Genomic DNA, 17098 nt, shown 5'->3' with positions numbered 1-17098 from the left:
TGGTACCTGTAATGAAGAAACTTCTCACGAACAAATTCCACTGCCCTGAGGAAGGATAGAGCTGGAAGAGCCACTAAAGCAGGGAGCAGAGACGACAGAGGGACAGGTCTGTAAGGAAAGTCTCCAAGAAAAGGCAGCTAGAAAAACGAGAAGGTAAAAAGAGAAAGGGCGTGGCTGAGCTGAGGCAATTTCAGTGTTGTCTCAGCAAGAGCGGGGCTTAACTGTGGTTTTCTCCCGTAAGAAATCCGCTGGATCTTGAGTCGGCTCCCACCTCATTCACCAACCTTTATCTCTATCACCTTGTAGAGAGAGGGTGCGCTCTTGCCAACACAACACAACCCAACCCACCTCTGGATCCTCACAGGCGCGACAGTGGCGCGCCTCCCGCCCACCTTCCTACCTGTGCTGCGCCTGCGCCTCCCGCGTGCGCTCTCAAGGTCAGCACCTCCCCCAGCCTCTAACCTAGCGCTCACGGAAGTGGCAATGAAGGACGTCCTGCGTAGCCTCACCTCTGCGTGGCGTGGGGTCGCCGACGTTCAGCAGAGGGGAGGGACTTCCTGTCCCGCTCAGGCTGAACTTCCGGCAGAGCCGGAAGATCTTCTCTCTGGCGGTGTCGAGTGGATCCCGGCTGTAGAGTGGTGAGGGTAGGTCCTGGACGGCCCCGGCGACTCCTGGGCGTCTGGTCCACGACCTGTCCTTGGCGCCATGGTGAGTCTTCCTGTGAGGGCTGGAATAACAACAGTCGGGAGGAAGGGGCCGGGAGGTCAGTCCTGTGAAGGGAGCCGGTCGGGTGCCCAGCTGAGGATGGAGCGGGCGGGAGCAATGGGGTGAGCGGTAGGACAGGACCTACCACCTGCCCCGGGGCGCCGGGGCCCTAGAGGAAGCGGCATGTGTCCTGCCCAACCGCGAGATCTGTTCAGGAGTACGGAATAGGTAGTCAGAATGTTCATGGCCCATTTACTGCGTATGGCCGTGGGCCAGGTGGTCCCAGAGTTGACCTTGCCTGGTTGATGATCTCCTCCCTTTACTCTCAGCTGTAGGGCAGTGGCAAAGAAGTTCAGATCTTATAAATGCCTATAGCCTTTACAGGTGGACACAGTACCTTCCCTTCTTGTAAAGGATTAGCACCTGTCACTTAGAGAAAGGGCAAAGTAAAGAAACGGCAAAGTCAGTTTGTCTTTCAAACTCAGCCCTTGTGGAGTTGGAAAAGGTGTCAAATAAAAAATCTGGACTTAATTAGCAGGGTCTGTATTCGAAAGGAATAGCAAGGGCGTGGACGAGGGAACTATTGGAGTAGGGAGAGTGCCCTGACCATAAGATCTGCTAGAGTCTCAAAGATTAGGAAAAAGAGCTTCTCTTTTATGGGCAGGAGGAAACAAGGCTAGAAAGAACTAGGTGTGGGGAAGTGAGATGAAAGGGTAGTACGATTGGACTGTAAATCAGAGAAAGTTTTACCCCCACGCAAACCTGTTCTGAGGAAAAACTGTTGGGGGGTTATATCCTGTTTCAGACTGAGTGTGGGCCAAAGTTCAGGAACCTAGGGGAAGAGATCTTGGAATTTGGGTAATATTTTGTTCCGGTTGCTCTATGGGGACAAGCAGTTCAACTAGTCAGTTTTGAAGCAAAGAATGGGAATTTGCAGGTGCTATGTCTGCCCTTGTTATAGGTAAACAAGGTGGGTGGGTAATTCCTGAGTCTTGCTCACCTAAGTCCTATGGGGACTGTTAGTTCTTTGCAGTAAGTCATTTCCAGATCACAGAAGGGTGGCAATGGGAGGATTTCTTAACCTTTGCTGTTTCCCAATATCACAGGGGTTTGGTAATGTTCAAAATTGTCAGTTACTTGACTATATAAAAGATTTCAAATCCTCATCTGAAGACATTCTGTCTTGGAATTTGGAGTTTGCCATATTTTTTCAGGATCAAATGTTGACATTGTTCAGCTGCTGTGTATGGTGATTGACTTTTGAATGATTTATAGAAACTTAACTGACTGTGAAACAAAAGAATTTCAAAATAATGTGGTTCCTGGTGCTCTCTACCAGCTAACCTCTGACTCTTTCGGGCACCGGTGTGTGTGTGTGTGTGTGTGTGTGTGTGTGTGTGTGTGTGTGTATTTTTCAGACTTTTTTGTGTGTGTGTGTGTGTGTGTGTGTGTGTGTGTGTGTGTGTGTGTGTGTGTGTGTGTGTGTGTTTCTTTAAACCTCAGTGAATGGTACAATTTGTAATCATTAACAGTTTTTTTTCCTCCTTTTGTATCAATGAAATTAGACAAAGATAAGGAACAGTAGAACTGGAAGGCACCAAAGATAATAACTACGGTAACCACCGTCCCCCCTCCCCCCACCCCAATTTAATAGAGGGAAAGATCTGACGTCTAGAAATAGGCAGTGATTTACCTAAAGTAGTGATAGTTTGGCACAGTCTGGACTATAACCCAAATCTCCAGTTCTTAAATTTCAGCTTAGTATTTGATATCTTGGTCTGAAAAGTTGAAGATAGGGTGTAATTAAAAACTTTAAATTTACAATTGTCACAAAGAAGCTGAATGTGAACTTGTCAGTATTCTGTAGTAATAGAAGTAGAACCTCTCTCCCCCTGCCAGCTCAAAAAAAGGTAGTTTTGTTTTAAGCTAAGGTAAACTCATGATGTTTATCAAAATGCCACTTAAGAGAATGTCACCTGGAGAATGTCACCAGGAGCCAGATAGTTTACTCTCCATTTTGTTATTGCTTATAGTTCTGAGTTAATTACTAAGCTTGCAGCTTTACCTTCCCCAACTATGAAATTGCATAATGTCTGTATATGCAAGTGTGGTCATTCCCTGGAATCCTTCAAAGGAAAGGGTTTAGCTATTATATGAAGTGAACAAGGGTTGAATTTGTTTAGGATTCAGCTTAGTTGAATTGAGGTCTTGTGCACTGCTTGGTCCTAATGATATAATGAAAAGGGCACAGAAGTCAGGAAACCCAGATTCTGCCCATTATTATATGAATTGGGCAAAATCACTCAACATAGATAAGAATTCCAATTTCCTTCTAGATAAGAGAAGTGGAACTTGATAGGAATTAAAGCACCTTTTAACTCTAATATTTATGATTTTCTGACTTCACCCAGGACTTTTTTTCAGAATTTTCAGAAAGTTTCTGATTAAGTAAAATTTAGTCTAATTTTCACTGTCCTGTCCCCCCATCCTCAAGTTTGATTTTCTTTTTTTTAAATCATTCACCTTTTCATTTTTTAATATATCAGGTTGGTAATACTTGGAATCTTTGTCAATATGTTTGGTCAAGTAATTTACTACTGTTTTAAATACAATTATGGAATGGAAAGCAAAGTCTTTTTTATTTTACACCTTGATTTTATTTTTGTTTTAGTCGATATAAACTCATGATCCAGACCAAGAATACTGAGTATTCACTCTTAATTTTTTTGCTTTCATGTTGTGAGAATGGATAGTCCATAGAAAATTTACTAAAGGAATAAAGCTATTATCTTTTTGAAAGTTATAGACCAACTTTAATCAAATAGATCTTTACACCATTTAGGCTGATTTGTGGGAGAAAAGTAGATTAGAGCTAAGTCCTGGAATTGTAGGAATCGCATGGCTTATTTTATCTATGTAACATCCTCTAGTAACTTTTACTGTGGGATTGTGCTGTGGTGTGTTAGTTGTGAAAAAAAGGTTGTGAACCTCTGCCTTAATCAGAGTTAATGAGAAAGTTTTCTTTTTGGGGAATGGGGAGGGCTGTTGGGAAGAGATAATGTGGTATAAGTTACAAGAGAAATACATGTAATGTGTTCAAAGAGTAGTACAGAGAAAAGAAATTAATTCTAATGGGGGGGAGTCATGTAATAGGTGACTTCAACTGAGTTTTGAAAAGTGTATTAGGACACTAGTTCTCAACTTAAGTTCACATAGGATTCACCTGTGATCCTTGATAAAAATGCTTATCTGGTCTCCATTATTGGGGGGGTGGAGTCTGAGAATTTAATTTTTAATGAGTTTTACAGTTAAGACTGAAACTCGTGGTCCTTAAACTCTAATGCAGACATTAGAAACTTTGATGGAGATATTAAGGTTTTTGTGCTGAGTGATAATCAGATGTGTGGTTTGTTGATGTGGTGGATTACTTTAATTGATTTTTGAGTGTTGAACTAGCCTCAAATACCTGGAATAAATTCCAGTTTGTTGTGGTGTATAATTCTTATACACTGTTGAATTTGATTTGCTGGTATTTTGTTTAGGCTTTTTGCATCTATGTTCATGACATAGTTTTTGTTTTTCTTGTCTGTAGTTTTTGTTTTTCTTGTAGTTTTTGTTTTTCTTGTAATGCCTTTGCCTGGTTTTGGTAGTAGGGTAATGCTGTCTTCATAGAATGAGTTAGGAAGTATTCCCTCTGCTTCTGTCCTCTGAAAGAGATTGTAGAGACTTGGTATAATTTCTTCCTTAAATGTTTGGTAGAATTCACCAGTCCACCCTACTGGGCCTGGTGCTTTTTGTTTTGGAAGGTTATTAATTATTGGCTCAATTTCTTTAGTAGATATAGGCCTGTTCAGATTGTCTATTTCTTGTGTCAGTTTTGGCAAATTGTATTTTTCAGAAATTGGTTAATTTCATCCAGGTTATAAAATCTGTGGGCATAAACTTGTTCATAGTGCTTCTTTATTATCCTTTTAATGTCCATGGATCTGTAGTGTTATCTCCTCTGTCATTTCTGATATTAGTAATTTGTGTCCTCTCTTCTTTTCTTACTTGGCTTGTCTAGAGGCTTATTGATTTTATTGATCTTTTCAAAGAACCAGCTTTTGGTTTTATTGATTTTTCTCTGTTGGTTTCCTCTTTTCAATTTCATTAAAAATAATTCACATTATTTCTTTGCTTTTGCTTACTTTGGATTTAGTTTGCTCTTTTTCTTGTTTTGTAAGGTGGAGCCTTAGGTGATTGATTTAAGATCTCTTCTAATATATGCATTCAATGCTGTAAATTTCCCTCTAATCACTGCTTTTGCTGTATCCCATAAAATTTGATTAGTTGTGTTTTCATTTTCATTTAGTTCATAGAAATTAATGTTTTTAATTTCTCTTGAGATTTCCTCTCTGACCCCTGTGTTATTTAGTCTCCATGTATTTTGGGATATTCCAATTATTTTCTGTTACTGATTTCTAGTTTAATCCCATTGTGATCTGAGGGCAGACAATGTATGTTTTCTATCCTTTTAATTTGTTAAATGTTTTATGGCCCAGAATGTGCAGTTTGAAGGATGGATTCTGGTCAGGTTTCATCAGTTTGCCACATAGTGGTGGAGATTTGGGCCTCTTCTCAGTTCTCTGACTCTTCTTCCACTTCTTTACTAATTCTTTCCAAAAGAGGCTTAGTTCAAATAATCGTAGAGACTGTTCTCTTGGTTAGCATTTGGTTGATTCAAGGTTGATTCTTTTTTTTTTTTTTTTTTGTGGTACGCAGGCCTCTCACTGTTGTGGCCTCTCCCGTTGCGGAGCACAGGCTCCGGACGCGCAGGCTCAGCGGCCATGGTTCACGGGCCCAGCCGCTCCGTGGCATACGGGATCTTCCCGGACCAGGGCACGAACCCGCGTCCTCTGCATCAGCAGGCAGACTCTCAACTACTGTGCCACCAGGGAAGCCCCAAGGTTGATTCTTAAGACTGGTTTATACTTTGGGCTGTGTCCACTTTTTAGATAATTAATTCGTTTGTTTGCTCTGGGATAGAAGCTTAAAGCAAATACAGTTGATTTTAGAAAATCAGAACATATTCTAAAGTGTTCATTTTTTAAGAGAGAATTTATTATTTTCTTACTATTGTGCCATGGTTTTCCCATGTTACTAAGTCAAGAATGAACACCAACTTGCCCCAAAGGAACTTTGAAGAAATAAACCCGTTTTGTACACTGCCCTCCTACTCTTTCTGTACCACCTACCCTTGAGTTACAGAAAAAAAAAATTTTTTTTAAAGTCCTGGTGAGATGAACATTCTCTTGTTTTTAACTGAAATGATTATGTCTTTTGTTTCACCAAACACTTAAAAATCATGCTCTTACTTCAAAAGTATTTGTTCAATCATTCATTCATTGTCTGTTAAGCAGTATCTGTATGTCATGTACTGTTCTTGGCAACAGAAATATAACTGTTTATGAAACAGAGACATTCTTGTCTTTATGGACCTTATGTTTTATTGAGAGAGTCTGACAATAATCAAATGAGACATAATATTTTTTAGTCACGGTAAATACAATAAGGAAAGGTAGAACAGAATTAAGGAAATGATTGGGGTGGTTATTTTAGATAGGGCATTCAGGGAAAGCCACAATGAGGAGGTGACATTGAAATAGATTTGAGTTCATATATGTATTCAGCCTGTATACCTGGTATCTTTGAATATGTGTTTATGAACTGCACCCTAAAAAAGTGTTATAGTGTCAGGCACAAAGCTCATAGTTTCTTTAACTATAGTGGGAATCTTTCAATAAAGGCATGTATTATCATCTTTCTTTGCAGTGAACAGAAAAATAATAGAAATGTGTGTTTTAAAATCGTATATTAGTAGATGATATATTTTACTGAATAGATTACATTTTTTATGCCACATATTTTTAGTCTTTTAAGTTATTACAGATCTTGGGAGAATATAACTTATTCACTCAAAGTATTCTGATTTTACATTGTATCTTTACTTACATTAAACAGACTTAGTAATTCTTTTGTTAAAGTAAATTAAATATCTTTTGTGTTTTGACCATAAACAAAGATTTAGGAAAACCTGAAATAATTTCACCTTTGATACTTTGATGTTGAAGCTCAGGATTTTAATATCTGACTATAGTGTTTTATTTATTTTTAAAAAATTGTAAGATGTTACAAAAACTGACTGCTCAAACATGCGTATCTTTAAAAATGACTTTGGGAAGAATACAATATATATATGGTATTGAAAGTCTGCTTGAACCAGAACTAGATGACCTCCATAGTTTGTTTCAAGGTTCTGTGATTCTGGATGTGTGATTTTGTGAATATTATTGATGTACTTTTAGTTAAATGTACATTGAGGGAACAAAGGAGGGAATATTCAATTTGTATGGAGTTTAAGAAGGATTTCACAAAGGACTAGGTCTTTAAGGGTAAGTGGAAATATGTCAGGTAGATAAGAAATTGAGTGTTACTTTTCCTCAATAGCAAGAATAGCTGCATTTATTTAAAGTTAATATTTACTACTCTACTTATATAAACTTAACTAAATACTTATAAAGTTATTCAGTCTTGGGTTTTTTTTTTAACTTCCTACTATTTTGTTTTTTAATCTCCGTATTTTACCTCCTTTTTTTTTTTAACCTCTGTTTTACAGATGTAGAAATGGAGGCACAGCGACATTAGAGTAATTCATCCAAAATCACATCTATTGGTGGTGGAATTTGACTTCTAAATCAGGCTGTTTGGCCACTGTACTGTTGTGCCAATCTTATTGTTTATCTTTGATAAGTTTTAACTTATGAAAGGATTGAATTTCAAAAACATTTTCCTATAGAAGTAATATTATAATTAGTGATTATATTTCTAGAAAATCCTTCCCAACTTAGTTACTACCTAGTATCACATCTCATGGTATTAGAGAAATTAATTATTACTGTCATGTGTAGCGCTAATGATTGGCATTTCTAACTCAGATGCTAAATACATCTGACACTGCTGCAGTAAGTCACAATAAGGATTCTGTCATATTCCTTTTACCTTAACTGGCACTCCTTCACGCCAAAGCATTAATTTCCCTTAGGCCTGGGGTTGAACTAGTAACACTGATGAAGTGTGGAGCAATTAGAGAACTGGGGATGAGGACCTGTGGTGAATTGGAATTTCTTATCAGCTTAAGTATGTAGTGTGTCACATTTGTTCCAAGCCTGTCTCACAGCCCATTTCTTTTCCTGAGGGCTCTCAGGATTGGCTTGCTCCTTTTCTTTTCACTTGGATTACCTATTGCTTGCAACTAGAACTTTGTTCCCTCCCTGAGTTGCAAAGAAGAATGTGGTCTTGTAGGGTATTTTGCCTTCCCTCCCAGACATTCAGCACACTCAAAAGTTTTTACTGCTAGAAGAATTTGTAAAAGTTATCTCCCCATGTAACTTCTGAGAGACCGTGAACTAATTATCTATCTATCTAGCTAGATATTTATTATAAAGATCCTTTAGGGAAAAAAATAGAAGTGCTAGATGATAATGATGAATCTTTGCAATAAATTCTTGGAAGTAGGTTTGGATTGTGAAGAAGAGATGAGATGGAAATACTAAGGGACATTGGTTAGAGAAAGGGAGACTTTTCTCCAACAGTAGAAATTACTTAGGAAGTAGGAACTTCAACAAGCTCCATATTATAAATATATGATAGTAGACTGCCATCAGTTAATGTCACAGATAAGGCACTGCTAAGGCTATGGCCATTTTTCTTTTTTTTCTTTTTTGCGGTACGCGGGCCTCTCACCGCTGCGGCCTCTCCCGTTGCGGAGCACAGGCCCCGGACGCGCAGGCCCAGCAGCCATGGCTCACGGACCCAGCCGCTCCGCGGCATGTGGGATCTTCCCGGACTGGGGCATGAACCCGTGTCCCCCGCATCGGCAGGCGGACTCTCAACCACTGCGCCACCAGGGAAGCCCCTTTGCACTCTATTTCTTGTTGGTCTCCCACTTTGCCTTATCAATTTATATCATAAGAAAAATATCTAACGTTTTTTTCAGAGGTTAATCAAATTCTGAAAAACGGCTTTCTATCATCATCTTCAGCAGAAAATGTGGAGCTGCTATTACTGAATATAGTTATGTCAAATTCATGCATTCTACTAAGTTGTAGGTCTAATTAAGATATTTAGGGTGAACCAAGGCATTTTATTGAAGGTTTGTGGTTTTGGGCCTTAGTTTTAAAGTACATTAAATTTCTTATTCTGAATTTGGAAACAATAAAAATTTCTGCTTGTACTTTTTACTCTAAAGAAATTAAATTTTGTGGTGCAAAACATCGATGTTGGCAAACCAGACTAATTCTGTAAACATTTAAATTTGAAAACCATGTCATTTGAGTTCAAATCATAGTTGTTGGTAATTGTGTTTTCCAATTCCCTTTCTGTCAATTTACCTTCTATATATTATGTGTATATAATTCTATTTGTAGTAACAATCTGAACCATATGAAATTGCTGTTTTGTAGGTCAAAACAAATATCTGATTTCATATGGTTCAATCAATATGTCTGTTAAATATCAATAGACTTTATTCATATTCTTTAACTGCTTTCCTACCAAAACCTTTTATTTTCATTTCATTTGTTTAGCAAAGGCCTCCTTATTTTCAGGTCTGTTTACTGTGTCTGTAAGGGCTGGAGCTATGATATAAAACCAGATAAAGGCCATTGATAGCCTGTATAATGAACCGTGGGATTCTAGGGATGGTCTGTGGGGAGGAATTCTCCCTGCCTATTCATGATTGTTGTATGCTTTTATCTGCTTTGGCATTATGTGGAAGAATTTCTCTTCTGGGTGAAATTTAGATAGCGCTCAATTCTATTAAAGAACTTACTGGAAGTAATTGTTTTTAAAAATGCAGCTTGGGTTTGTCAGTCATCTACATGTATAAGTTCATCAGACCTTTCTTAAAGTTTCTGGACATCCTCTCAGTCACATTGCCAAGATCTTGACCTGGATGTAGTTATTTTTCAAGATCTCTCAAACTTTGTCCACTTTGGTCATTTCTTTGTCTCTCTTGACCAGCTACTTAATTATCCTGCAGATTTAACCTTTAACTCCACATCTTTCATTTCTCTGATGTTGTACCTGAGCTACTGAGTCATGCAGACTTGTAGTTGCTTGGCAATTATTCATTCAATTCTTCCGTTAACTTTTATGTCAAAATTCTCACGACTTGCTGCCCCTCCCCTCTTTTGGTTTACAGATCAACTCCCCACCCCATCATGGTTTTTAGGGAATGATCTGAGGACTTTGAAATGATATGTAATGAGTTTTCCAAAATGACTATATCCAGTGGAAAGCAGGGCATCAAAAGTCTTGACGTCGTTTTTCCTTATCCCACCCCAGCCAAGTTATGTAACCTTTGAAGACCTCAGTTTTTCAATTTAATACGTCTCTATACCTTTTGTGCTTCTGTTCAGTAGAACAAGGTCTTGTAAAGTTTTACTTTCAACTTAGGCCTTCAGTCTCATCTATTTCTGATTCATAAGCAATACCCACAGTTAACTCCTTTTTAGAATATTTAGCAGCCCCCTTATATTGGTTCCTTCCCTTTTGCCTTAAGTATGTATATTTTCCCCCTTACAAATGTATATTTTTATATGTGAACCTTTTTAGTAACTGTCATATTTTCCTCTTACTGCTTAATTTTTCCAAGGAATAATTATGGCCATTATTCTCATTTTATCTTTACATAATCACTTAAGTTTAATCTTTACCTATTGATACTTTTCTTGCAGAGATAATTATTAACCTCATGCCTAATTCCTTTTTTTTCCTCTAAAAAAATGTTCTTAATTTTGCTCTTGTTTTTGAAGCTGTTTTAGTTTAGGCTTTTATGGTGTTGGTTGGACTATTTCAGCAGATATCTAATCTAGCTCTTTGCTTCCAATTACTTTTACCCTCCCTCCACTTGATTTTTCCACTGTAGTGGCAGAGTTATCCTTCCAAAATATATTTGGTTTAGTTACTTCCAGGCTTAGGATCCTTGACTTATTTCTGAGTACCTGCAGAAGAGTCCATTTTGGGCAACCCATACCAAAATCTAGCTGTGTGGAACTGCTCATTATTTCAGCTCATGCCATTTACATTCTTGGTACAGATAGGTGTATCTGTCTAAACTTGTATTCTTTTCCTGTCTGACATTGGGATACTACTTTAACCTTGTGACATTGGTTTAGATGTCACCTCTGTGAACAAGTCTTTCCCAGTTCTCTAATGTAGATTTAATCACTCCCTTTCTTGGAATGCTCCCATGACACTGGGCACTGACCTCTACCATACCACTTATCACATGTTATTTGTAGGTGGCATGAGGGGTGGTTAACATTTTAAGAGTTTGATAAAATCAACACGTGATGGAAGAAATAAGTTGTCCTCTCACCTTGATCTTAGATGTGGATTGTTTGCAAGACCTAAGGTAGACTAGATTGTAGCCAAATCAATGGTATTTGCATGTCAAAAGAGAGAAAATTTTAGATAGGTTTTCGCCTAAAGAAATAGGATTGGAAAGTAGTTTTGTCGTTTGAAAGTCTAGAAAAGCAGTTTGAATAGCCAGAATTTGACATACTTATCCAGAACTATTTAGTGTTGGAGTATTTTATACTCTAGAGGGCTGTTTTGTGTATTTCTTCAGACTTCTTTGCTACGTGAATGAAATATCCCTCAATGATGCCTTTTGCTCTGAATCACTACGTTCCAAGCAGCCTGTTTATAATTTGACTTCCAGTGTATCATTAAGACAGTAAGGAGTGGAGTACTTAGTGAACTTGAGCATCTGATTCACTTGATAGCTTATGTTTCACTGTATATTAGTTGTTAGAACTCTTATAAATCTGATTATTGACAGTCTGCCTGATGTAGAATTGGTTGTACCAGAGAAACGTGTTCTGTGTGTGTTCTGAATGGCTGAGGATACAGCCAAGGTGGGAGGCCTGTGGTAGGGTTGTTAGTCCACTTCCTTGAGTTCCCTTCAGCCTACAACTTTTCTGTCAGTGGCTTTAGGATTCTGCCAGTCACTGAAACTAAAACATCCTGAAATAACCTTTGAGACATTCCTGTTTTATTCTATAGTTGTTTTCCTTTGTGGTCAGTCACACTCAAAAGTTTGATTGGTTTTCTACTGACCAAGTTTTAGTTTTGTTCTTTCCTTCCTAGTTTCAACTGTTTCTACCTTAGTCTTAGGTTTTCTCTTTAATTGCTCAATATATTGCTGTGTCTAATTTTCATTATATGTTACTTGGATTATTTTATTCTCCTACCCCTGACTGTTTAAAAAGCCTTCCAAGGTGATCTTTATAGATGCCTCAGCTCGATGCCTCCTCTTGGTTTTAAAGACTCTTAACAATCTGAAATTCTGTCTTCATCTGATTTCTCACAATTCTTTGTCATATATTAAAGTCTGCTTTGGTTAAGTTAAGCTTTTTGCTGTCCCATGGTTACTCTGTTCACATTTGTCATTTAGCCTGGAAGTCCCTTCCTTGATTTCAGTTTACTCATCCACTCTATGAAACTTTTGTATTCAATTTTTTGAATTTTTGTAACTGTTGTTCATAGTGCTATGCAGTTTTGTGCTCCAACATTGTCTTAATAATATTTGTTGTTACCTAATATGATAATCTTGGATTTTAAGTTCTGTTAAGACAGATTGTTTTGTAGTAGTGTCATTCATTCTTTCAACCCTACTATGTACGTTGAATTATTCTAAATGTCATTGCTCTGAGTATTTGGGTTATAATAGTCAGTGAAACACAGAAGTCCTTTGCCAAGTTTCTAATAATAGCCAGTAAGATATTGGATGTATGTTAGGCAGACAGCCTATATTAGTTAATTAAATTTTTGTTTGCTTTTCTCATTTATAGATATAAATAAATAATTTCTGTAGTGACATAATTTGAACTTATAGATTTTTAACATTGTTTGGCCGAGACCCTAACTCATTTGTCACTATAATATATAGTGATTCTATATAGTTCTTATCACCAATGTAAGAGAGGCTGCACCTCTCCCTCCTGTAGTACTGCTGCTACCTTTAGTGCAGTTCCTCCTTTCATACCTGGGCAGTTGTCTTAGTGCTGCTTGGGTTATCCCTCATCCAGTCTTTACATGCTATCCAGAGCAACTTTTCTTAAATACTGATCTGGTCATATTACTTTTCATGGGTTTCCTTATTGTTTCCAGGCTAAATTCTAAACCTGTAAGTTTTGCGCTTTAGTATCTGGTTTTGGACTACTGTCATCCTATGGGAAGCAGATATCACTGATGGTTCATCAAGCTGATTCCACTGAGTCTTGACTCATGCTATACTTTCCACAATCCCCTTTCACAGCTTTTTGCCCTCAGTACTCTCTCTCTCTCTTCTCTCTTGCTGTATTCTCATAGAATCCTCTACCTGTTGTCTCATAACTTTGTATTGTAAGGGTCCATTTACTCTGTTAGTGGACTGGTTGCTCATTTATGTCAGGGACTGTACTGTTTCTCCCTATTGTGTGCAGGTGGTTCAGTGCCTGAAGTGTGTTACTTGATAAATGTTCACTGAATGCACTGAAATGACTTAGTGCATTCGGTTGGAAATTAGGGATCTGGGTTCTGGATAAGTCTGTGACTGAGTAGTTCTGTGGTCTTCGCTGTTTGGACCCTGACTTCTTCATTTGTAAATTGTACAGAGATGGTTTGCTTAACTGCTCAGTGTGTGAATTCTAGGTTTTATGTGAATCTAGATTGAAATAACAAAGTTCGCCCCTTCTTTATAGTATAAATCATTTGAGCATCTCTAAGAAGTCTGTTTCAACATGTCTAGCTATCACTAAAATATGTAAAAAGTTAAGAAACCGAAAATAGCAACGTCATTGGGTAACAGCCTCTTTCTTTTTTTTCCCTTCTTACTTATTCAAGGGGGGTGATAATTAAAACCCTTTGGGTGGTGTGAGTCCCAAGTATGTATGCTGATTTGCCTTCTGATGCTAAACAATGTATACTTTGTTTCAGTCTGTTGTTAGCAGCAGAGCTAGTTTAATGAAACAAAACAAAATGTCAACTCCGCTGAGGTTGACATAATATTGTTCCAAGTTTGAATTTTAAAATTGCTGATCCCTGGTCGGGGAGCTAAGATCCCATGTCTTGCGGCCAAAAAACCAAAACATAAAACAGAAGCAATATTGTAACAAATTCAATAAAGACTTTAAAAATGGTCCACATCAAAAAAAAATCTTAAAAAAAAATTGCAAGATGTTTGTTTTTAAGTTTGGGGAGTTTTATTGTCAAGCAAGGTAAAATACTGCTGTTTGATATATTTTATTTCTTGGAGAATTGTTTAATTTTCCTTGGTAAGAATTTTTTTAACCTACCCAGAAACGATTACTAACAAAAATTGAAATGATCATTCTTCTGTAGACTAAAGGCAAACAACTTTTTCTTGCTCTTCATGGCCTCAGGTTAATAGATGTGGAAAGGTTGAAACCTAAGTTGCCCCAGTGTTTCACCCTTCTTGGGTGCTTATGAGCTATTTCATAATTGACTTTCCCCAGTTCCAGTTATCAAGAGAATTGGGGCCTAGGGGCAATAAATCCAGACAGAAACCATCTCTTTGGTCAAGTTATTGTTTTGAGGCCCTAATAAAACCATTAAGGCCACTTGGGTCAATGACCCATATGGTTGTGTGTTTGAGAGTTCAGCCATGATGAACTTTATCGTTTCAGCGCATATCTACCCAGTTTAATAGTTTTTTCTTATGAAACTTGTTTGTTTATGCTTAAATTTACTTAAGCATTATCTTTTTTTTTTCTTGCGGTACGCGGGCCTCTCACTGTTGTGGCCTCTCCCGTTGCGGAGCACAGGCTCCGGACATGCAGACTCAGCAGCCATGGCTCACGGGCCCAGCCGCTCCGCGGCATGTGGGATCTTCCCGGACCAGGGCACGAACCTGTGTCCCCTGCATCGGCAGGCGGACACTCAACCACTGCGCCACCAGGGAAGCCCCTAAGCATTATCTTTTAATTAAAAATAATGAAAAATATTCAGGAAATTTGGTTTTTAAACATTTCAAAAATTCTGTTTTGTATAAACTTAGACATACGTAGACATTTAAATTGGTCAGTGAAGGCAGGTTATTTAAATGGCTTGTTTTTAAATTTCAAATGATTGTGTCTCTTAGTTAATGAATTGAGTTTTTAATATGTTAATCCCTAGCATGAACACTGTAATTGTCAATTGTATAGTAATGTCTCAAAAGTTGATCTAAGTTTAGTATTAATAATATATTAAATTGATAACATATAATTCTATAAAATGGTTGCCATTTTGAAAATATATTCCAAGGACTCTTTTCTAAATATGTATGAAAAGGAATAACTTTGGGGACATATATTCCATATAATTTAAAAATTACTTCTCCAAAAAATTAGGTAGATTCTTGTATTGGGAAAAAAGCAACATATTTTCTTTCAGTACCACATATATAGTCACCTAACAGCTGATTCATTCTTAGAAAGATTTATTGACTTCTATTAGAAAGTTGGAAAAATACTTCTATTATACAATATATTTAACCCAGTATATAGATGAGGTTTTGAGAAAGTATTTTCATTTAAAAAGATGGAAATGGCATAGTAAGGTAAATGAATGGAGTGAAGTTACACTTTTCCATTGAATGTTTTTTAGTCAAACATTAACTACAACATTGAGAATGAGTTTGCCTTTCTTGGGGTTGATCTCTTTAGTTCCTCCTTTGCCTCAATATACCATCAGTCTCTGAATACTTCAACAATATCCTTAGAATGCATTTTTCTTCTGAGTACCAGAGATAAACACAGTAATTTAAAGCGTCATCATTTCTGGTCTGGATCATTGCAGAAGCCTAGTTGCTATTCTTAATTCTAGTCAGTCCAATTTGCTGATTTTTGTTTGTTTTTGCCTTCACATGGTTTACATTCTTCAGTAGTGGGTTTATCAGCAATTTATGCTTAGTGATTTGGAGTAAGAGGAGAGAGTTTGGCAAGATGCCTCTTTTTCCCAGTTCATCACAGTCCATCATATATATATATCTTCCAGATCAGTCTTTCTGAAATGCCATTTAATACCTGTAACATTTATTAGGTGTGACTAAGATACGATTTCTGCTATTAAGGAGTTTACACTTTAATAAATTGTTGTATATGTTTATGAGAGATTGTACTAGATGACCTTGAAGATACTGTGATACTATCACATTTCTTTCAAGGCTAGATTGAGGTTCACTTTGTCCACAAAACTTTCCCTGGCTAAAAAATTATCTTTTGCTTTTAAGTCTATAATCTCAAATAGACTAACCTTCTGACCTACTTGCTAATGTATTTCTTGGCCTTGTTCTGCCTGAAAGAGTTCTTTGTAGCGGCATTCATTGTATGGAGATTGCAGAACTTCTATCACAATCTACATAGAAAATAGGATAGTAAATTCAAGTGATAGGAAATGTGAAAGAAAAAAGGTAAAAATGTAACCTTTGATGTTAGGTGAATGTAAAAGTGGTCTGAATCTTAACCCAATTGATAGAATTTAAGGCATTAAAATATCCACAGTGAAACCAGAGTTGAGGCAGGTTTAACAATTTTAAACAGTTGAGGCAGGCTTAACAGGTTTAAACAGTCCTGTTTAAGAGCCATTTTACTTTTTTAAAGAACAGTAAGTACATTTTTGTTCTCTTTTTAAATTAGGCATTTGTTCTTTTACTAATTGATTTATATGAACTCTATATAATATCTAACAAGTGGATTATCCCTTTGTGATATGATTTACATATACCTTTTCCCAGTTAGTCTTTTGACATTGTTTATATTGTTTCTCTGTGAATAAATTTGATTTGATTTTTCTTAAAATCTCATATTGTTGGAGCAGTTTTAGGTTTGTAGCAGAACTGATCAGAAGGTATAGAGGGTTCCGTATCCCCTGTCCTGGCATGTGCGCAACCTCCCCCACTATCAACATCCCACATCATGATAGTGCATTTGTTACAGTGGTGTACAACCTATTGAACAGTTGATGAAACCTGATGTTTGCAAAATTTTTTTGTGTTCTTTTATCACTTAGGAGACATGTCATTTTTTATGGTATGATTCCATTTATTTTGTTTTTTAAATTTATTTTTTATAGAAGTAACATTGGTTATTTTTTGCAAAGTCTCTTGTATTTTTGAAATTAAAAAAAATTATCCCATAATAGTAGTGATAATAATGACAATAGTACTAATTCATATTGACTGCTTACTCTGTAAGAGGCACAATTACTAACCACAGCTTGATTAGTAGGTAGGTTGAATTATTAGCTTCATTTTATAGAAGAGGAAATAGAGGTACAGAATGTTTGAATAACCTGTCCAGAAGGC

The 17098-nt window shown here is 37.1% G+C and overlaps 1 protein-coding gene across 1 annotated transcript in view; it reads left to right on the top strand.

Annotated features, from left to right (window-relative positions):
• The first annotated feature begins 622 nt into the window (after window positions 1-622).
• The window catches only part of TMEM161B (transmembrane protein 161B), a 65564-nt gene continuing 49088 nt past the window's right edge, over window positions 623-17098 (top strand). Inside the window, exon 1 of the mRNA XM_024734356.1 lies at window positions 623-708. Coding sequence (XP_024590124.1) covers window positions 706-708 — 3 coding nt within the window. The 5' untranslated portion in view covers window positions 623-705. The remainder of the gene's footprint in view (window positions 709-17098) is intronic.

Source organism: Neophocaena asiaeorientalis, unplaced genomic scaffold (genome assembly GCF_003031525.2).
Source record: "Neophocaena asiaeorientalis asiaeorientalis breed wild unplaced genomic scaffold, Neophocaena_asiaeorientalis_V1.1 scaffold184, whole genome shotgun sequence".
In the NCBI taxonomy this organism is placed as follows: domain Eukaryota; kingdom Metazoa; phylum Chordata; class Mammalia; order Artiodactyla; family Phocoenidae; genus Neophocaena; species Neophocaena asiaeorientalis.
The sequence above is the reverse complement of the archived record's forward strand: the minus strand, read 5'-3'. Positions and strand labels throughout refer to the sequence as shown.